This window comes from Mirounga leonina, unplaced genomic scaffold (genome assembly GCF_011800145.1).
Source record: "Mirounga leonina isolate KUSES-001 unplaced genomic scaffold, KU_Mleo_1.0 Mir_129, whole genome shotgun sequence".
NCBI classification, from domain to species: Eukaryota; Metazoa; Chordata; class Mammalia; order Carnivora; family Phocidae; genus Mirounga; species Mirounga leonina.
The window spans coordinates 77,162,048-77,183,765 of record NW_023270323.1 but is presented as its reverse complement, the minus strand read 5'-3'; the positions used below and the strand labels follow the sequence as shown (position 1 = coordinate 77,183,765).

Sequence of the window (21,718 nt, the reverse complement as noted above, 5' to 3'; positions counted from 1 at the left end):
AGACAGACGGACAAATCGACAAATGAGCATGCTCATAATGGGTGCCGAGAAGATGGAGAAGGACAGCAAACAGGGGTGAGGGACAGGACTGGCCATTGTATACTCCCTCCACCCCCCACCCCCGCCGCCCCGGGACTAGCTGCTCCCATCCCACCTTCCTCCCCTCCCACACCCTACGGGGTAGAACCGTAGTCCCCACCACACTGGGGGCCCCTCAGGCGTGGACAGGGCCCCGAGGGCCGGTTCCTGAAGGCGGGGCCCGACCAGCACTTGGCAGGGCAGCCTTTCCTGCTGCAGCAGTGCCCCCTGCTGGGCAGGAGCTGTTCCTGCAGCCTCGCGGGGGCCAGCCGCGCCACCACACTCCCGCGGGAAGGGGCCTGGGGTCTCTTTATTCCCGTTCTCTGCTCCAGGGTCCCACCCGACCCCCGACGGGCACGCCTCCATTTGGTGATGAACACAAAGAATCATCTACAAGAAATGCATTCCGTTCTCTATTGCTGGGGTTAATGATGTCGGTCGCTTTGGAAAATGATTTTTAACCTTTTGGCATGACAAGGAGTCTTTTCAGAAAGGTAGTTCTGAAAGTTCTCTAGCAACACCCCCCGGGGCACAATTAAGAAGGGGCCCCCTTAGAGCCCACAGGAATGCTTGCACCAGACTTAACAAATTCAATCCCCGAACCTGGGGTTGCACTGAGCTGGCATCTGGCCCGCTCACCCTCTGGCCCGCCCAGCTCTTTGAAGAAGAATCAGGCCTTATTTTTCTTGGTGTCCTCAGCCCTCCCAGGATGCTTGATTTCCCAGCAAGCCTTGATTGAATTACTGTATTCGTCTTTCTGTCTCCCATTGCACATACAGCGCCTAGTTTTTTCCTGGCCGTTCACTCACTCGCCCGGCCTGACGGTCATCGGCTCAACAGCCGAGCCTGCCTGGCACGGTGTTACCTGACGATTACAGCCGCGGTGCATAGGGACCGACAGAGCCCGTGCCTGCCTGGAGGTGGGCGAGGCAGACAGCACAGAGTGACACGGCGCTGTGAAGGGACCGCGGACCGCATCGGGTATCTTTCAGGATCAAGGTGAAGCTGGAGGGGTGTGAGCAAGGGGAGGGAGGCCCAAGTCAAAGTCACTGAAGGGTGGGAGCCAGATGCCGCAGGGTGTGACAGGCCATAGAACAGAATTCAGGTCTTATTCTAATGTCACGAGAAGCCAAGGATGGTTTTAGGCAAAGCCCAATATATCCTATGGCTTTTAAAGATACCTCTGGGGGCGCCTGGGTGGCTCAGTCGTTAGGCGTCTGCCTTCGGCTCAGGTCATGATCCCAGGGTCCTGGGATCGAGCCCCGCATCGGGCTCCCTGCTCGGCAGGAAGCCTGCTTCTCCCTCTCCGTCCCCCTGCTTGTGTTCCCTCTCTCGCTGTGTCTCTGTCAAATAAATAAATAAAATCTTAAAAAAAAAAAAAAAGATACCTCTGGCTGCTGTGTACTGTGTGGAAAGTGGCTTGGAGAAGGGACAGGGGAAGCAGGAAACCTCTTAAGAGATGGCTGAGTGGCCCAGGTGAGATGGGGTGACTGCGGGACGGACAGAGAGGTGCATTTGGGGTGTTCTGGGTGGTGCCTGCAGGCTGTACTGATGAATTGGATGTTAGTTCGCCCCCCCTTTTTTTTTTTTTGAAGGTTTTATTTATTTAAGAGAGAGCCAGCGAGCACGAGCAGGGGGAGGGGCAGAGGGAGAAGCCAACTCACCGCTGCGCAGGGAGCCTGATGACACAGGGCTCGATCCCAGGACCCTGAAATCATGACCTGAGCCAAAGGCAAACGCTTAACCGACTGAGCCGTCCAGGCGCACTATTAACTCGCGCTATTAACAGCAGTTCATTTTAAGCCAAAGTCCTTATTTTTTTTTTTAAGAGGTGGATTCTTTTTTTTTTTTTAAGATTTTTATTTATTTATTTATTTATTTGAGAGAGAGAGAGAGAAACAGCATGAGAGGGGAGAGGGTCAGAGGGAGAAGCAGGCTCCCCGCTGAGCAGGGAGCCCGATGTGGGACTCGATCCCAGGACTCCGGGACCATGACCTGAGCCGAAGGCAGTTGCTTAACCAACTGAGCCACCCAGGCGCCCTCTTTTTTTTTTTTTAAAGATTTTATTTATTTATTTGACAGAGAGAGAGGGAACATTAGCAGGGGGAGTGGGAGAGGGAGAAGCAGGCTTCCCGCCGAGCAGGGAGCCCGATGTGGGGCTCGATCCCAGGACCCTGGGATCATGACCTGAGCGAAAGGAAGGCAGACGCTTAACGACTGAGCCACCCAGACGCCCCAAGCCAAAGTCCTTAGAAGATTCTGCCGTGAGAGAGTCCATGAAGCTGTTTCTGGTAAAGAAGGTAGGTCTGGAAGCAGGTAAGACGTGAGCTGGGCTCCAGTGACTGTCTTTCATGCAAAGATAGCTGGTGACTTGGGCTCCCTGTCTGCTGTCCTGAGCCCAGCTTTCTCCTGATTCACCTTCACCAGCAGGGGAAAAAAAAAACAAAATCCCTTAGAACTAATGCTTTCCTGTGCTGCCCCTTCTGAGGCAGCGAAGCTAGTTTAAAATCTTAAAATGCAGACCATTATTGGTCTGCTCCCCTTAGGTCTTTTGTTTCCAGAAATACCTGTGTTTTGATCCGTACCTCTGAAACAAACAATACAATATATGTTAAAAAAAAAAAAAAGAAGAAGAAGATAGCAGGAAGGGAAAAATGAAGGGGGGAAATCGGAGGGGGAGACGAACCACGAGAGACTATGGACTCTGAGAAACAAACAGGGTTCTAGAAGGGAGGGGGGTGGGAGGATGGGTAAGCCTGGTGATGGGTATTAAGGAGGGCACGTTCTGCATGGAGCACTGGGTGTTATACGCAAACAATGAATCATGGAACACTACATCAAAAACTAATGATGTAATGTATGGCGATTAACATAACAATAAAAATTAAAAAAAAAGAAATACCTGTGTTTTACGTGCACGCAGCCTGCACATTTGTCTCCATGTGATCTGTGGCTGCTTCTGCACCAGGGCCAAGGGAGTAGTTGTGAGTCCTTGTGGCCTTGTGGTTCTTCCCCTCTGGCCCTTTAGGGACGTGGCTAGCCTGTCATAGGTCATACACTTTGCAGGTTCACACCGGGCTGTCTGACTCCACAACCTGCACTTTCTTTTTTTTTTTAAGTTTTATTTGAGTGAGCGAGCCCAGGCAGGAAGCCCAATGCGGGACTCAATCCCAGGACCTCAGGACCACGACCTGAGCCCAAGGCAGACACTTAACGACTGAGCCACCCAGGCGCCCATGACCTGCACTTTTATATCTACAATGGATCCACCTCCTCACACATGGTCTAAGACTCATATTCCTAAAAGTTCTGGCTGGGAGGAAAAGCCACAAGGTGCCGACTAGCTCATTAGTACCCAATTTTACACATGCTCATGAACCGGCTCCTAGGCGCCCGAGGCTGCCCTTGGACTAGGGACTCCTGGACACTAAGCAGGCATTGTGCTCTATAAGCCGGTGTGGGAGTGAAGAACAAACCGACTCCGGTGTGATTGGTGGGGTGCCCCCTCTCAAGTTTTATTAAATCCCATCCCTGTTTATTCTTCTAGAAAGTGGGGGAGCTCCAGACCCCAGAAGCAGGGGTAGGTCTACAGGGGTCACCCAGGATGACAACTAGTGCCCCCCCATTCTATTGACTGATGAGAGGGGGTTCTGAAATCTCCAGCTGGTCAGGAGTGGGAGAGGAGCCAGAAGGTCCGAGGGGGGTGATGCCAGAGCAGAGGTGGGCCTGGCTCCCCCAGCCCCCGTTCTCGAGACAAAAGAGCTTCATCTGGTATCTGTCTTGCATTGTGCAGACCAGCTTCGAGTCCCCATTCCAAACAAGGCCCTGCACTAATTTCTATTTAGAACCCTCAAGGACAACCCAAGTGACTAGGAAAATTTCAGAACCCAAGGTTGCTTAGAGATAAGCTGCACATGTAATCATGTAAGTGGTCATCGAAACCAGGGCTTGTTTAATTTTTGTTTTTTTTAGATTTTATTTATTTGCCAGAGAGAGAGAGCAAGAGCAGGGGGAGTGACAGGCAGAGGGAGAAGCAGGCTCTATGCTCAGCAGGGAGCCCAAGTTGGGGCTCATGACCCAGCCGACTGAGCCACCCAGGTGCTCCGAGGGCTTGTTTTTTTAAAATATTGCCAGGAAATGGAACACCTGGGTAGCTCAATTGGTTGGGCATCTGCCTTGGGCTTAGGTCATCTCAGGGTCCTGGGATCAGGCTCCTTGTTCAGTGGGGAGTCAGCGTCTCCCTCCCCACTGCTTGTGTGCGTGCTATCTCAAATAAAATCTTTTAAAAAAATTAAATTATCCTCATTTTTTCATAATTTGCCCTAATTACTATCTACTTTTTAATATAAAGCATTTAGCAACATGGATGTTAGGTATGAAAGCTATGTTCATATTTGGTGACTATATTATTGGGATATGCTAATTACTTATGGTACTACCCAGCGACTGCCCAATATTAAATGTAGCTTACTTGTGCTTTCAGCTTCTAAATTCAGGAGTTCCTTAATGTGTAATCAATGAACGTCCTGAATAAAAACTATAAATGTGCGACAATGAACGTCCATGAAAGCGAAGGTGCAATTACATTATCAGATTTTTTCGTTGTTGTCAGAGAGAGAGAGTGAGCTCGCGCGCTGCAGGTAGAGGGAGAGGCTAGCTCCTCGGTGAGCAAGAAGCCTGAGCCGGGACTCGATCCCAGGACCCTGAGATCATGACCTGAGCGGAAGGCAGATGCTTAACCGACTGAGCCACCCAGGCATCCCTACAAGATCAGATTTATCATGATATACAGGTAAGGGAGAATATGCCTACTCCGTCAGCCTCTAAGTTCTACGATAAATGACACAAAAGCAACCTAAGCTGGGTGCTTGAGGTCTACTGTCTAGGAGGACCAATTAATAAAACAGATTAAGATCCAAATCAAGATCAAAGCCTATTGTATCTGCAAAACATCTTTAGGATTCCATGCTGTGGATGAAGGAACAAAATCCTAATACCAGTAATTCACAGATGTGATTTAAGTATTCACTTTGAGAGGAAAGAAACATAAAATTCTGTGAAATAGTAGCTAAGCCTTTTCACATTCTAAAGGAGGTACTCACTCCCAAGCCACTCTTCCTTATCCCTATAATTATGAGCAATATATCTACTTTCAAACAAACGAAAAAAGAAATATGTAAAATCCTTTCCAGAACAAAAGCTTTTCCCATAAAATTTGAAATTTTTATTAATATTTAAATTATACACCAGACGTTAGCAACCACATATAGACATGTTTGCTGTGGACAAATTAAGATTCGGAGGGCCTACTTTCAAATACGACTTCAGAACTAGTTGCAACAAATCAATACATCTTCTCAGAAACTGTATGATTTCCTTCGGTTTACAACCCGTGATGTGCAAAGTTTAATATAACCTGAAATAACCTACCCTATCTACCCTAAAAGCTACCGAAAATGGAATCGCTATTAGGATCGAACAACAACAAGACGCGAACATTTCAGCAGTTCTTCTTAAGAGTGTAAAACATAGAAACCTGGAAAAGGTAATACTATTGGTTGAGCCGTAAAACCTATAAAAACCGGCGCACGATAAACTCATTCATTCGGCTTCCCCGACGCCCCCGACCACGCGGCCCTCGGTTTAGCGTCGGAAGGCACAGAAAACCACACATCCTTACGTGAAGCCCTGCAAACAGTGAAACGAGAGCGTGCAAAAGGTAAGGACGCCATGCTGCCAACACCGTGGAGGTCTGCCGCGGACTTCAGCAGACGCAGCACGCGGGGTAATCCCGACGGCGTCCCCTCGCGGGGCCGGCCGGCGGACTCAGACCTGGGGCCGCTCGCCGCAGCAGGGGAAGTGGTCTTCGGTCCGGAACAGGACGGGCGGCTCGAAGCCGCTCTGCGGCGGCCTGCCGGAGGGCGCCTTGTTGAAGAAGGACGGCACGCTGATCGCGTGCAGCAGTTTCCGGAAGGCGCTGGGGAAAGCGCCCAGCTCGGCCTCCGCCCTGGCCACCCGCTCCTCCATCCCGGCCACGCGGGCGCCGATCATCCCCACGAAGGCCTCGAGCCGGTCGATCCTGCGGTAGACCTGCCGCATCTCGGCGGCCTTCGCGTAAATGCGAGGCACCCCCTCGCTGACGACGTGGGAGGAGTCGCCGCGCAGCATGTCCAGCAGGCCCACGAACTCGTCCACTCTGGCGAGCAGGTCCTCCAGGCTGGCGTCCAGGGCCTCGACCTCGGGCCGCGCCCCGGCTCCCGGCAGCAGGCAGGCGGCGTAGCCCGCGGCGGCGCGGCGCAGCAGCGGCAGATCGCGGCCCGGCGCGCCCAGCTCTGAGCCCTCGTCCTCCCACGGCCCCGACGCGCTGCTGTGGCTCTGGGACACGTTGCCGCTGTCCCCGCTCCAGGCAGCTCCCTGGAGCTCGGCCTCCCCCTCCTCCCCCTCCGACCCCTCGCGCGCCAGCCCACGACCCGCCGGGCGACCCTCCATGACCCGCTCCGGCCGGACTGCCCGCCCCGCTTCCGGCTTCCCAGTCCTGCTTCCGGCCCCTCCGCACGCACGCGCGCGCGCGCACGCCCGGCCTCCGGCCTCCGCGCGCTCACGCACGCGCGCGCGCGCCAATCTCTGTTTTCCGCCCCCGGACGCTCGTGCGCGCGCACGTGCTCACACTCAGCACCCTTTTTGAAATGTGGAGGTGTAACGGAACTACGGTGAGATGCGTGCGTCCTCAGTGTATCTTTTGCGTGTTCACACAATCATGTAACCTCCATCCAGATCAAGATATAGAACATGTCGGGGCGCCTGGGTGGCTCAGTCGCTAAGCTCTGCCTTCGGCTCAGGTCATGATCCCGGGGTCCTGGGATCGAGCCCCACATCGGGCTCCCTGCTCTTCGGGAAGCCTGCTTCTCCCTCTCCCACTCCCCCTGCTTGTGTTCCCTCTCTCGCTGCGTCTCTCTCTGTCAAATAAATAAAGTCTTTAAAAAAAAAAAAAAGACATAGAACATGTCAAGGACCCATGAAGAGCTTCCCACCGTCCCTAGTTTCTTCTTGCTACTTATATTGAAATGAAAGAGAAGAGAAATAAACAAAAAGAAGGTCCCCGAAACCTTGCTATTCTTGATGACTTGGAACGTTCTCAGCTTCTTTCCACACTTTCCCCAACACTTGGTATTGTCAAAATTTTCATTTTTAGCCATTCTTGTGGATGTATATTGAGTGCTATCTGTGTGGGGTTTTTTTTATTATTATTTTTATTTATTTATTTATTTATTTTTAAAGATTTTATTTATTTATTTGACAGAGAGAGACACAGTGAGAGAGGAACACAAGCAGGGGGAATGAAAGAGGGAGAAGCAGGGGTGGGAGGATGGGTTAGCCTGGTGGTGGGTATTGAGGAGGGCACGTTCTGCATGGAGCACTGGGTGTTATGTACAAACAATGAATCATGGAACACTTCATCTAGAACTAATGATGTAATGTATGGGGATTAACATAAGAATAAAAAAAAATATCAAAAAAAAAAAAAAGAAAGAAAGAGGGAGAAGCAGGCTTCCCGCCGAGCAGGGAGCCCGATGCGGGGCTGGATCCCAGGACGCTGGGATCATGACCTGAGCCGAAGGCAGGCGCTTAACGACTGAGCCACCCAGGCACCCCTATCTGTGTGGTTTTAGTTGGCGTTCCCCTGTTGAATCTTGAACTTTAGCACCTTTTTATATACTTTTTGGCCACGTGGATATTCCCTGGCTGGCTCAAGTCTTGCCCATTTTTAAATTGAGTTATTTGTCTTTTCCTTATTGATCTATAGAAGTTCTCAATACAGTTTGAATATGAGTTCTTTGTCATATATCTTCCTTTAATAAAGTCCAATTCATCAAACCAGGAAGGTTTGGAGAGTGAAAGGGGACACTCAGGACACGAGATATAAAATATTTTTTAAAAATTTTTTTGTGCTGTATGATCTTTAACTATAAAGACTTTCAATCACGTCACCTAGGGACCATTTTACCCCCTGCTCTGTTTGCCCGCCAGTCTCTTGTCCCTCTCTTCAGCAATGGTGAGGTGGATACCCTTTCCACGGGGAGGAGAAATCCATGGTTTGTTGCCTTTGCCAGTAACAAAAATGTTGGAGAGTTGGGTGGCAAAGCTGTTGCCATTGGCATCTTTCACATGAACGACATCAAAAGAACCAGGGTGTCTCTTTCTCTGTTGGTGATCACACCAATTCTTCCCAGGTTAGCACCTCTGGTCACCATACACAGATTGCTAGTGTCAAACTTGATGAAATCAGTGATCTCCCCAGTCTCCAAATCAATCTGAATGGTGTTATTCACCTTAATGAGGGGATCAGGATAGCAGATGGTGCGAACATCTTGAGTCACCAAATGGGGATTCCTTTTGTCCCCACAAAGATCTTTCTCACTTTGCACAACTTATACTTGGCCTCAGGTGTAATCCAATGAACAGCAAAGCGACCCTTGGTGTCATAGATCAGACAGAAATTCTCCTCAGTCTTGTCAATGGTGATGACATCCATAAAACCAGCAGGGTAGGTTATATCAGTTTGGACCTTGCCACCAATCTTTTTTTTTTTTTTTTTTAAAGATTTTCTTTCTTTCTTTATTTGACACAGAGAGAGACAGAGAGAGAGGGAACACAAGTAGGGGGAGTGGGAGAGGGAGAAGCAGGCTTCCCGCGGAGCAGGGAGCCTGATGCACGGCTGGATCCCAGGACCCTGGGATCATGACCTGAGCCAAAGGCAGACGCTTAACGACTGAGCCACCCAGGCTCCCCTGTTACCATCAATCTTAATAAAATGCTACATACAGATCTTATTTACTTCATCTCCTGTTAGGACATACTTAAGTCTGTTCCTTAGGAAAATGATTAAGAGGCAGACATTCTCTCAGCTTATGGGGACCAGTAGATGGGTGAGGAGCGAACACACCAGTAAGTTTATCCAGCATCCAATACTACATGCTTCAGATGCTCCTGGGACCACGAGCCATGGCTGCGCTAGGCATGAAAAGAGCAAGATATAAAATCTTGGGCAAACCATATCATATAATTATTATGGACTATAAAGATCATGAGATGATCATTAGGGATCATATGTCCAATGCGCAGCCTAGAGCAACAGGTGGAAATTGACACTCAGAGATATGTGTTCAGGTTAACCAACTTGTCCAAGGTCACAGAGCAAGAAATTGGAGGGACTAGGAGGACCCAATGCAGGATGTTTCTGACTCTAAAAGCTTTGACATCAAATAACCTCTGTTCACTGTCATAATAATTATAACACTATCACCACTTACATCTGCTGGTGCTTTGGTATTTGCAAAACACTTTCCTGCACATCATCTCACTTATGCATTGTCCCATTGACGGATATGCAGCCTGGGATCACTGGTTTTTACTTACGAGACTGGAATACTAGAGCTCTAATCTGTGGCACTGTTGCAAGCAGTATCCCTCCAAAGTGGGACACTGGTGGGGACACGGGCTAGTGGGACACTGGCTGAACAAGACTGGAGAGACTCCATCCACCCAGTGTTCAAACATTTTTTGTTAAATGAATATTAAGGCAGCATTTTACTGGGCCCCTGCTGTTTTGCAGGTCCTGTAGGTGCTAAGGACCGAGACCAGAACCCGTCCTCAAGGAGCCTCTAGTAGGCAGAAGCACTTATATTTTAGGAAAGGAGGCCTTCTCTCTAAAACATTTCCTAAGGCCCTACTTGTGTCCAGGTTGTCAGGAAAGGCTAAGGACAGAGCCAAGTCAGAAGTGGCCCTTTATCTTGGGTTGCTTATAGTCTGGTGAAGATGATGCAGGCAGGTTGGGTCTGAGGACCCTGAGGGGGGCCCTGTAGGACCAACTCTGCACAGGACAGAAATCAAACGCAAGCCAGAGAAAGTAAAAAGAGTTTATTGAATAGTGTGAGTGACAGAGTTTAGCAGACTGAGTGTCTGGGAGACTCAGAAAGGAAAGGAGAATGAGTCTCTTCCTTGCTTGGGGCTAGCGGTTTATATTGGAAAGGGATGTAGGGTATGTGTTCCTTCAGGAATCCAGAGTAGGGTCCGCTCAACGGTGAGTGGCAGGTGAATGATAGGTGTGATTCTATAAGTCACTGAAGGTAGGGTTACTGATGACAGCGTCACCTTAAGTTTGTTCAAAGCTAACGTCCTGGAAACACGTCTGGGATCGGGCTCTTTTTAGATGTTATCAGGTGTTTGGGGGCCTAGGACAAAAATTCAGAGAGACTAACTTTCTTGTTTCCCTTTGAAGTGGGAACATAGCTTCTTTGGTTTATTCAGATGCAAAATATAGAACATGAGTAAGTGTGCTCTAGTAGAGAAACAAGAGAGACAGGGCCTTTCTAAAATGGAGTACCTTCAGCTCCCCTACCTCGAAGAGAGACCAAAAACCTACTGACCGGAACAATCCGGCAGCGGGAGAAAAATACCCCCAGGACAAAAATCTGGGAGCGAGGGGTGGGGAGTACAGAGAAAAGGCCAGTTAGGATCCCGGGTTTTTGACTTAAGGGCCCTGTCCCAGAAGAGGGAGCATGTGCTCTAGTTAAGAGCAGCGACTGCAGACCCAGATGGCTCAGGTTCAAATTCTGACCATAAGTACGGGTTTTAGCCAGTTTTTCATCTAACAGGTTTGCTCTGAGGTTAAATGAATTAATCTAAGCACTTAGAGCAGTGCGTGCCTGGATAGGAAGTGCTGTAAACATCAGCCTGTCTTATTCAAATACTGGGGAGGGAAAATTGCTTTCACTTAAAAAAAAATAAAGAAAAAGTAAAAGTCGGGGATGCCCTCGCGGAGGAGGTACGCAAGGTGCTCCCAAAGCGCTCCCAAAGGCTGATTAGAGAAGGGGGCGGGGCAGGGGGCGGGAAGCTGGAAGGGGGGGCGTGCGCGCGCCCGGGACAGAGTCCCGTCTGCGTGCGCGCACCCGCCACCAGGCCGGCCCCAGGCATGGCCGTAAGGGGGCCGGGCCACGTCGTGAAAGTGCCGCAAACACGCCCACCGCTGGTGATGGCTGCGCGTATCGCTTGTTGGCCCGGCCGCGGTGTGGGTTCAAGGCGTTGCTTTCCGTAGCGGTTCTGAAACGGACGGCGTAGAAGGAGGGACATTGAGGGATAATTCGGGAGCACTGCTGATGCGCGGACGCCCGCAGTAACGGTTTGGCCGTCCCAGGGGTGCGGGCATGAAGGAGGGGCGGGACAGATGCAGCCCTGGGACATCGTCGAGCTGGCGGAGCCCGGGGAGGATTTCGAGCAGTTCCTGCTGCCAGTCATCAGCGAGATGCGGGAGGACATCGCGGCCCTCACCCGGGAGCACGGGAGAGCCCACCTGCGGGACAGGAGCAAGCTCTGGGAGATGGACAATATGCTCATCCAGATCAAGACGCAGGTGGAGGCCTCGGAGGAGAGCGCCCTGAACCACCTGCAGAACCCCGGCGGTGGGCTGGAGGGCAGGGCGGCCAAGAGGTGCGAGAAGGCCGAGGAGAAGGCCAAGGAGATCGCGAAGATGGCAGAGATGTTGGTGGAGCTGGTGCGGCGGATAGAGAGAAGCGAGTCGTCCTGAGGGAGCGCGGGCGGTAAGGCGGGCGGGGCCGGGGCGGGGCCGGGGCGGGGCCGGGGCCGGGGCGGGGCCGGGGCGGGGCCGGGGCGGGGCCGGGGCGGGGCCGGGGGCTTGCCATCGCCGATTACAGTCGCTTCCTGGGTGGTCGTCCTGTTGTAGGAGTGAAGCTGAAGCCTCGGTCTCCCTGCGTCAGAAATGGGGCAATGGGAGCAGAGCTGAGGTTGAGAGGAAAGTGAGTGCGTGCTAGCTTGGCTAGGTGATAGTAGATACTGATTTTTGTGGTTCCTCCCGCCCCCGCCGGTAATTAGAGAAAAATGAGAATAACTCGGGTTTGTCTTTGTGAAACTGAAAATTCACCTGCAAAGGGACAGTTGCTGGAAGTAGAGCCGCCGAGGCACTAAGGAGGGTGGTGGCGGGGGGACCAAAGGAAACTTAGCCATAAAGCAAAATAGGGGAGGGTGAGAACACAGGGAAAGAAACAGAGAAGTGTGAAGCTGTAGGCCTTGACTAGAAATATCCAGGTTCTTCTAGAAGGCAGATGTGTCAGAGGACTCTGAAAAAGTGGCATTCTTTTTTTTTTTAATTAATTTATTTTTTTAAAAAGATTTTTATTTATTTATTTGACAGAGAGAAACACAGCGAGAGAGGGAACACAAGCAGGGGGAGTGGGAGAGGGAGAAGCAGGCTTCCCGCCGAGCAGGGAGCCCGATGCGGGGTTCGATCCCAGCATCCTGGGATCGTGTGCGGAAGGCAGAGGCTTAAAGACTGAGCCACCCAGGTAACCCAAGAAGTGGCATTCTTGTGGATGGTTAATTCTTTTTTTTAAATACCAGGATGCAGAAATCTGAGACTCAGTGTCTTGATGGTAAATTTCTTCCAGTTGTGCCTTAGGTTCACAGCTGATGGACTCTGGTCACCTGGGCTGACACCTCGAGAAAGCTGAAATAGCTTGTTTATTCTGTTTTTGTATGTTTTTTATCCGCATGTAACAGCCTCCCTTAGGGTCAGTGGTTGTATAAACGAGCCAAACGAGAATTTGTCCCTCGGATGCACACCACAGCAAGCCAGTAAAAGACTGACATGGAGGTTTTGCAGTGAAGAAAGGTAGGCGGTTCTTGGTGTGGCACCACTCAGGAGAATGGGGAGCTAATGCTCCAAGTCCCAAACTGCCCAAGGGCTTTCAGGTGAGAGTTTTTAAGGGCAAAATTTGGGGCAGGGGTCTCCTCAGAAGCTGGACGCCCTTGATGGAGCTGGAGTTGTGTTCATAGATGTTACTTAGTTATTCTGGTCCCATGGAGGTCTGTCTTTTCGAACTTAAGAGATTTGGAATCTGAAAAATGTCTTTTTTTTTTTTTAAGATTTTATTTATTTGTCAGAGAGAGAGCGCGTAGGCACGAGAGCACACAAACACAAGCAGGGGGACCCGCAGGCAGAGGGAGAAGCAGGCTCCCCGCTGTACAAGGAGCCTGATGCGGGGCTGATGTGGGGCTCGATCCCAGGACTCTGGGATCATGACCTGAGCCGAAGGCAGATACTTAACTGACTGAGCCACCCGGGCGTCCCCAAAATGTCTTTATTTCTTATGGTGGAGATTTCATTAGGTACATCTGGTGATCCTGTTGTTAGGATAGTGTTGATCAGCTGCTTGTACGTGCCTAAAGGAGCTACTTCTCTGTGCGTAAACGAGTGGGATTGCATCCTTCATGTTCCTTTGAATGATCCGCAAGCATTCCCGGCTCTTGGGTCTGGGTCTGCGTGTTTCCTGGCCAGTCCAGCTGTGCCTGGGGGTGATAAGACCTCTAGTGTTTGTCCTTTCTTTTTTTTATAGATTTTATTTATTTATTTGACAGAGAGCGAGAGCAGGAACACAAGCAAGGGGAGTGGGAGAGGGAGAAGCAGGCTTCCCGCAGAGCAGGGAGCCCGATGCGGGGCTCGATCCCAGGACCCTGGGATCATGACCTGAGCCGAAGGCAGACGCTTAACGACTGAGCCACCCAGGCGCCCTTAGTGTTTGTCCTTTCATCTGAATTAACAAGATGGGTGCTGGCTTCAGCTGGTGACCTTGATATGGGTTTAGATTGTCCAGTGTATTTGGTTCCTGAGAAATAACTGTTGTATAAGAAATACTCTCATAAGGGAAATGGGGCTTAATGAAGAGTTGTTTCAGCGCTCATGTTTATTGTTGTTACTTTGCTGTGTTTGGAATGTTGGCGTGTGGCCTTGTGTTTTGCTGTTACCCGTGTGACCTGATTGTTCTCTGGACTTTCAGAACGTGTGTAGACTTGGGGCCAGAATCTTCTGTCTGTGGAGATGCATGGAAGGCACTGCTTGGGTGAAGCTGGTGACTGGTATAGGGGTGAGACTGCTTTGGGGAGCACTGGGAAGAACTAGAAGGCACTTGGAGATGGAAGATGGTTAGGTGTATATTCTGGAACTTTGATTCCTGTGAGACGCAGGAGGAGACCTGTGTCTTGTGGCATAGTGTCTGGTGTATGTGGTGTCACCTGTCCAGTGAGTTTATTGAGACAACCTTGCTGGCCCCAAATGACAAAGAAGTTTGGATAGGGGATGATGGAGTATGCTTTGGTGTCGGAATGCCCTCACACATTACAGGGGTTTCAAAGGATCGCATCAAAGAGACAATCTACGAGGAGCCTGGGGACGCTGAAGAAAGGAAAAGGCATCATCAGGGCCCATAAAGTCCTTTCTAGTCTATCAGCGTAGACCTGACTGGGATTTGAGGTCAAAGTCAGACATGTGATGAATAAGTGTTCATTTACCTTGAAAAACAAAGATCTATAGAAAACCTTTTTTCAAATAAAGATGTTGTTCAGATGACTAGAGTCCCTATGTGTGTGTGTGTGTGTGTGTTTTTAAGATTTTATTTATTTGACAGAGAGACACAGCAAGAGAGGGAACACAAGCAGGGGGAGTGGGAGAGGGAGAAGCAGGCTTCCTGCCAAGCAGGGAGCCTGATGTGGGGCTCGATCCGAGGACCCTGGGATCATGACCTGAGCCGAAGGCTTAACAACTGAACCACCCAGGCGCCCCATCCCTGTGTGTGTTAATAAATTTCTTTTGAAATGGACACTCTTCTTTCAGCACTGCCATCAGCAAGCGGGACTGAGTTGCTTGAAGTTTGGGGTTCTCTGTGAGCCTAGAACTGGGAGCAGAATTGCTTATGTCAGGTGCTGTGGGGATAGGATGACAGAACACTCAGCTCTTAACAGAGATGAACTTCAGGCCATCGGCATGCTGAAAAGTTGTTTAGTCTCTCAATCGGTGGGAGCATAACATGCTTTCTGTCCCATCCGAGGAATGTGAAGGAGGGGCCTGGGTTGGGAAGAGCTGGGACCAGTAATCGCACTGCAGTGTGCTTGAGACTCAGCACTCATGGAGGGGGCTGGGAAGCTCTTCAGAGCAAATGACTTGCCCTTGAACATGGAGTACAACCTCTGAGAGTAGAAACCAGGGGAGCGCCAGAAGCTCAGGGAACCACGTGAGCTGCAGCCCTGGGGATACTATGGGGGGCACTGTGGGAGCCAGGTGGGAGGGGCAAGCAGAGGAGAGAGGCTTCATCAGGGAGTTAATGCATCTGCATCAGCCTATGTAATGGATGCTCAAAGCCATAGGACAGGCAGGGTGCAGTTTCCAGAGTTGCTAAATGTGATCTTATCAGAGCAGACACATGTTCATGATGACAAGCCGAGATACACGTCTTGGATGAATGTGTACTTTTATCATAAAGTACCTGGGCACAAAGAAAGTCCTTTACAGAGGCTGTTTCTGTCTGTGGAATCCTTGTCCATGCTCCTGCCCTTCTGAGGTCTTAGTAGGAACAGAAGTAGTGCTGGGAGCCCTTGAGACCCAGGAGCAGGGGAGCGTCCGTGCTCACATCTGTAGCGTGGGAGGCTTACACTGCTTGCGGTCTGTGTGTTGGTGGGAGCTTGGGTGAAGGCAAGAATATGGGGGCTGATGCAGATGGGAGTTGAGGGCCTGACCTCGAGCGGGGGAGTAGGGGGACCCACTAGGCTTTCCTAGTGTCAAGACTAGGTTTCTCTCTGTGTCAGTCAACCCAACTAAGTTAAACTGTGCTAACAGTTCACCCAAAGTCTTTGTGGCTTACAGCCTACAAGGTTTCTCATTCCTGTTGATGTACATTGCAGGTTAGTTACTCCATGTTCTCTTAAGCAGCTGGCTGAAGGAGCACCCCCTCTTTGAGATATTATGGACCTTGATTCAGGAAACTTAGTTATAAGTTGATTCACTGATTTAAAAACAGATGTGTTGGGAGGGAAAAACTTGCTGTGTGTGTGTGTGTGTGTGTGTAGATATCTACAGTGTATGCATAGGTTTTCCCCTTGATTAACTGACCATAGATTATATTCCTCCATTAGGGTGAATTTCATCTCATCATTATCCCAGGGCTTGATGCTAAGCCTCCTTCACGGTCAGAGCCTTAATTCTTCTGAATCGTTTTGGACCCTTGGTTCTAATGCAGAGCACTGTGGTGACAAGGGGATGGTCTTCACTCATGCTTGTGATGTAGTGTAATGGAGAGGCATGCGGGGCTTTGTGTGGATTTCCTATTTTAACTTATAAATTTTTCTCCTACTTGGATTATGTATCTGTGGAATTGAACCAACTTCCAAGTCAGCTAGAAAATTTGAATTGCCTTCTGTCAGCAGCTCTGAAATCATTTTTCATAGATGAGCCCGTGGTGCCCAAACTTCCCTTGCTGTGAAATCTGAAATTCTGTGCTCTCTTCCGGAAGGCTTGGGAAATTCTTCAGTGGCCACTTGGGTCAGCTGGCTTGTGAGGCCCGAGTCTTCACTCCTGTTTTGTTGCAATACAATACAAAACAATACTTTTGTTTCTTCTGAAAGCAGGTGAGTATCCGATATCCACAGAGCTCACTAGGCCACTTTCTGAGTGTCTGCTTCCATGGTGCCTTATGCTCTCTCTTTAAAACAGCACTGCCATCCCTGCGACTCTGTCTGCCCTTTTATTTTTCTTGCACTACCTGACATGTGATTATTAATCTGTGTATAGTCTGGCCTCTCCACGTGGAATGTCAGCCCCTTGAGGGCAGGGATTTTGTTTACCGCTAAATTCCCAGCGCAAAGATGAATGCTTGGCTGCCACATGGTTGGTGCTTAATACTCATTGAATGAATTAGTATCAATTCAGTATGTAAATTAAATTTGATTATGAGGCGCCTGGGTGGCTTGGTTGGTTAAGCGTCTGACACTTGGTCTCAGCTCGGGTCATGATCTCAGGGTCATGAGACTGAGCCCTGTGTCAGGCTCTGCTTGAGATTCTCTCCCTTTCCCTCTCTCTCAAAAATAAGTAAGTCTTAAAAAAAATTTGATTGTGTCTGCTTACCAGTGCAGACAACTCAAACTGAAGTTTCTGAGCCAGAAACTTTGACGGCCTTCTTGATTCCTCCCTCCTTCTCAGCAACCCCTTCCTTCTCCTTCCTGTCACCGTGCTTCAGAAGGTAGAACGACCGGAATGTGCCTTGGATTCATCTGTCCCCTCCCACTGCCCTAGCCCACTAGTGCAATGCTGTCCTAACTGGCCTCCCTTTGTGGCTTCCTGCCAGCCCTGGTCCTTCACAGCAGTGGACTGGGCTATGTCAGGTCCCTGCTGAGAACCATTTCGAAAAGAAAATTTCGTTTAGTTGGGACGCCTGGGTGGCTCAGTCAGGTTAAGTCTGCCTTTCAGCTGAGGTCATGGTCCCAGGGTCCTGAGATCAGGTCCCACATCGGGCTCCTTGCTCAGTGGGGAGCCTGCTTCTCCCTCTGCCTGCCACTCCCCCTGCTTGTGCTCTCTCTCTGACAAATAAAGTCTGTAAAAAAGAGTGAGCACAGTGTGGGGGAGGGGCAGAGAGAGGGGAACAAGCACACTCCCCGGTGAGAGTAGAGCTCTGGGTGAGAGTAGAGCTCTGACGGCTGGGCGGAGGGACGCGCGGCCTGCGGGCCTCCGTGGGTCCAGGGCAGGGTGGCGCTCCCTCGGTGCCGAGCCACCCCAGAAGCTGGGACCTGGCCTCCGCCGGCCTGGGGCACAAAGGGCAGTCAGCAGGTGGCCTGTCCTACCCACTGACTGTGTCCTTTCCCTCTCCGGCTCCCCACCGGGCAGGAGCAGGAAGTGAGGAATCAGGGGACTCATTGTGTTGGAGGTGGCGGCGCTGAGGGGTCAGGAAATAATCCATGTCCACCAGACTGGGAGCATTTCACAAGCATTTTACTGATCACAGGGGCGGCCACAGGCTGGGCAGGAGGCGGTGGCGCACAGGATTCTGGAAGCCAGGGGCTGCCCCCCCGCCCCCCTCCACTCTGGGTTTGCAGGGCATCAGGGGAGCCCCGTCTGCTCAAAGAACTTGTGGCAGGCGGCCGTGAGCATGGCCACAAACACGATGAACTCGTTGAAGTCCACCTCGGCGTCGCCGTTGGCGTCCAGGTCCTTCAGCAGTTTGTCCACGGCGTCCCTGTCCCTTTTAGTCTGGAGACAGAGGCGCGGGGTTAGCACTGCTGCAGGTGGGCGGAGGGGGTGGGCAGGGAAGGTCACCGGGCCCCGGGAAGTTGTGAGCCCCCCCGGACCCACAGTTGGGTTTAGGGCGAATCGGAATTGAGTGGTGCAGCTCAGGAGGCAGCGTGTCCCACTGGCAAGTTTGGAAGGGGGTGTCTTTGGACTGTTTAAGATGCTTTAGAAGGGGGACCACCCTCAGGACTCGCCGCCAGCTTGGCGGGGTCCCCCCAGGAGATCGCATCTGGCCCATGCACTGCACACCCCTCCCCTCCCCTCCCCTCGGCTGTGAGCTCTGATCCCTGAAGTGAGGAAAGGGGAAATCCGGGGCTGCGGCCTGGCTGTGGCCTGGGCAGGGGTGCCGAGGCCGTCTGCGGGAGCCGCCCCCATGCCTTGGCGGCGGCCAGGGCCTCACCTCGCACCACCCTGTGCGGGGGTGTCCCTGCGGCCCAGTACCCCGCAGCGGCCCAGTACCCCGCAGCCGCCCACCCTGGGGCTCGAGGTTTGTAGCCAACAGCCCCCCAGGACCGCAGCTCCCACTGCACCAGGTGCTGGGCTTCCACGTCAGCTGGAGGCCTGGCGGACTGTGGCCCCGAGCCCCGTTTTACCAAGTGCCTCGGTGAGGATCCCAGGCTTAGCCACCGGTTCTCAAATTGTGTTCCCCAGACCATCTGCCTCTGCCCCCTCTGGCAGCCCCTAACCTTGGGCTCAAAATCCCCCTGCGTTAGACTCAAACTTGGCTGCTTGTCAGAACATCTGCACCCACGCCCAGCTCCCCACTGGTCAGGGGCGTTCAGTGAGCATTGGAGTTTGAGACTGTTTGCTGTGATATTAAGTTCAAAAAGAAAGTAAACTGCGTATTTAGAATTTCATGCACATCAGCGTTGAGCTTTTGGCTGGGGAAAAGGCTGAAAGGAAGAGGGAGAGTATGATGGGGGGGATTTCTTGCCTCCACATTTCTGTATTTTTACATCTTCTACCACAAACACATTTATAAAAGACAAAAACAAATGAACTTCATTTAAAGATTTATATGCTCACTGCCTTTACATACTAAAGTGCTCAGTGTGTTTGAATTGAAGACTGAAATTTTAGGCTTCATTTTCAAGAATCAGCTCAGGGTAGACCCATTAGAGGGCAGGTAGGTGGGGTTTGGTGGCGCCAGGGGGGAGGCAGGAGGGGGAGGGGAGGAGTGGGAAAGAAGGGGAGCTGGAGCTGAAGAGCAGAGAGGAAGAGAAGGACAGTATTAAGGAAAGGGAAAGGAAGAGGAGGGGAGGGAGAAAGGGGGAGAGAGGGAGGGTAAAGGGAGAAGAGGGGGGAAGGGGAGGGAGGGGGAGAGAAGAGGGAGAGAGGAGGAAGACGAAGCAGAGAGAAAACGGGAGAGAGGGAGGGAGGAGAGGAGGGAGAAAGGGAGGGAAGGAGGGGGAGAGAAGAGGGAGGGAGGAAGAGAAGGGGAGGAAAGGGAAGAGTGGAAGGGAGGGGGAAGAGGGGAGGAAGGGGAGGGGCGGAGTGAAAATGGAGGGAGAGAGGGACAGGGGAGGGAGGGGGAGGAGGAAAGGGGAAGAGGGAGGAGGAGGAGGAAGGGGGAAGAGGGAGGGAGGGGGAAGGGGAGGAGGGGACACCAGAGGCAGCTGGAGGGTGAAGAACAGAGAGGAGCATAGTGGGGAAAGGAGGACGGGGAGGGGACCAGGAAGAGGGGAGGCAGAGGAGGGGGGCCCTCTGTTTTGAGGTTCCTGAGGAGGCCTCCCTTGGGCACATCCAGGCCACGAGGCTGGGGCAGAAAAGTGCCAAGGTGGGACCTCCTCCCATCTGCACCCCTGTCAGCCCCACTAACACCAGGCCTGCGAATGCCGGGAGGAATGCTGGGAGGACGTGGCCAAGCAGTCGGGACAGCCAGGGTGTTTGTGGCCAGCAGCCTCGGAGGGGTGCAGCTGTGAGGGGCCAGCAAATGCAGCCTCACAGTTGGCCCTGGATTCCCTCATCTCCAGTGCTCAGGTTCAGGTTTGTACACTCCCCCCCCCCCCCCCCCCCGCCCCAGGCCCTGCGTCCTCACCTGCAGGAAGCCCGGGAGCTCCTTCTCCATGAGCACCTTCAGCTCCCCCTTGGTCAGGCTGCGCTTGCTGCCCTCCACACCCGCGTAGCGGGCGAAGACGTTAATAATCATGCCCATGGCTGTCTCCAGTTCGGTCATGGTGCTGGACGCGGACCCACCTTCCTCCTGGGAGCTGGCGTGGCCGAGGGAACGTCCCGGGCAGGCTTCTGGGCGCTTTATAAGGCCCAGGCTCTTACGGACACAGAGGGTGGGACGGACAGGGCCGGGCCTCCAAGCAAGCCTTGCCCCTCCCCGTCGTGTGTGGCTCAGTTCCCGAGAAATGCGCTGGCGGGACTTCCTGTCTGAAGCCTTCCCCCAGCCCCCCGCCCCGTGCACCCCCATTTCCCTGTGCTTCCGTGTGTCCCGGGGTCATTCATCCCTGACCTACTGACACAAGGGCCAGGGGGCAGGTGGGGCGTGTGGGGTACTTCGTGGAGCGAGTAAGGAATGGGGGGACCGGCCCTTCCGGCCACATCTGGCGGGCCAGCAGGAGGAAGGCCGCTGGAGGGGATGTCGGGCTGAGCGCGGTTTTGCTCCCGCAGCGCTTTGCACAACAAGGCCTTGTGGAGGACAGACTTGCATCTCCGCCCCCCGCACCCCAAACCCGCAGCATCAGGGAGGCAGACACTGCCAGCCACGGGACCCGGTGAAGGGCCCCCCCCGCCCGGCCCCCCAGAACCCCTGCCCACTCTTACTCTCTCCCTGCGCCTTGCTGGGTGGCCCCAGGGGTGCCGTGTGATTTGCAGACCCCAAACGCGAATCCTATCTCTGTTTCCTGATGGCGGGTGTTGAGGACTCAGTCTGCAGGAACCGCAGGGGCGGGTAGGGTAGCAGGCTGTGACTGAGCCAGAACTCCCTGAGCACAGAGCTGCCCCCCCTCGGTCCCCAGAGGTGGCATGGGGCGGGGGGGCGGTGCGCGGCAGCTGTTGCTGGGGATGCCTGCAGGGCCTGGCTACCCAGGGAACCCCTGCACAGAGCTCGGAGGTCGGAGGTCGGGGTGGGGGGAGATGAAGCCAGCTACATGCCGCGGGCTCAGCCCTGGCCTGGCCCTGTCAGGGAGCAGCTGCCGACGACAGTCCTTTCTCCTTTGGACACACTGCTGCTCCCAGGTCTCCTGCAAGGGATCGTTTGGGAACAGGGAAGGGTCAGCCCACTCTGTTGCGCGGGGCAAGCCCTCTTAGGATGAGACTGCAGGTCCCCAGCAGGCGGGCAGAGCCTCCCCGAGGGCATCCCGCCCCGGGGACCTCACCAGCACTAGGAAACGGTGTCAGAGGCCCATTGTGACATTTGGGAAAAGGAAGGAAGAGTGTTAAGGGTTGTCACAACAGGGCTCACGACTATCGCAACAGGGGGGACACTGGCTCAGCTCCCAACACAGCAGAGCCGGCCTGGATGGCCCAGGAGCAGAGTTAGTGGGGCTCAGAGGGTGGGAGATTCCT

General features: G+C 52.5%; 3 protein-coding genes and 1 pseudogene across 3 annotated transcripts; 1 reads left to right on the top strand and 3 right to left on the bottom strand.

Moving 5' to 3' along the window:
* Positions 1–5,279: 5,279 nt before the first annotated feature.
* On the bottom strand, positions 5,280–6,604 carry BLOC1S4 (biogenesis of lysosomal organelles complex 1 subunit 4). The gene has a single exon (XM_035005338.1). It carries the CDS (start codon positions 6,565–6,567, stop codon positions 5,905–5,907), a length of 663 nt encoding a protein of 220 aa, XP_034861229.1. The 5' UTR covers positions 6,568–6,604; the 3' UTR covers positions 5,280–5,904.
* A 1,475-nt stretch (positions 6,605–8,079) lies between these two features.
* LOC118010298 lies at positions 8,080–9,083 on the bottom strand (annotated as a pseudogene).
* A 2,078-nt stretch (positions 9,084–11,161) lies between these two features.
* LOC118010297 (MORF4 family-associated protein 1-like) lies at positions 11,162–11,679 on the top strand. Its single transcript, XM_035004445.1, has one exon. The coding sequence runs from the start codon at positions 11,303–11,305 to the stop codon at positions 11,660–11,662; it is 360 nt and encodes a 119-aa protein (XP_034860336.1). The 5' UTR covers positions 11,162–11,302; the 3' UTR covers positions 11,663–11,679.
* Positions 11,680–17,887: 6,208 nt separating this feature from the next.
* Positions 17,888–20,545, bottom strand: S100P (S100 calcium binding protein P). Its single transcript, XM_035005337.1, has 2 exons — positions 20,241–20,545; positions 17,888–18,163 (listed from the first exon to the last, which is right to left on the bottom strand). Exons 1-2 carry the CDS (start codon positions 20,376–20,378, stop codon positions 18,014–18,016), a joined length of 288 nt encoding a protein of 95 aa, XP_034861228.1. The 5' UTR covers positions 20,379–20,545; the 3' UTR covers positions 17,888–18,013.
* Between the last annotated feature and the right edge of the window lie 1,173 nt (positions 20,546–21,718).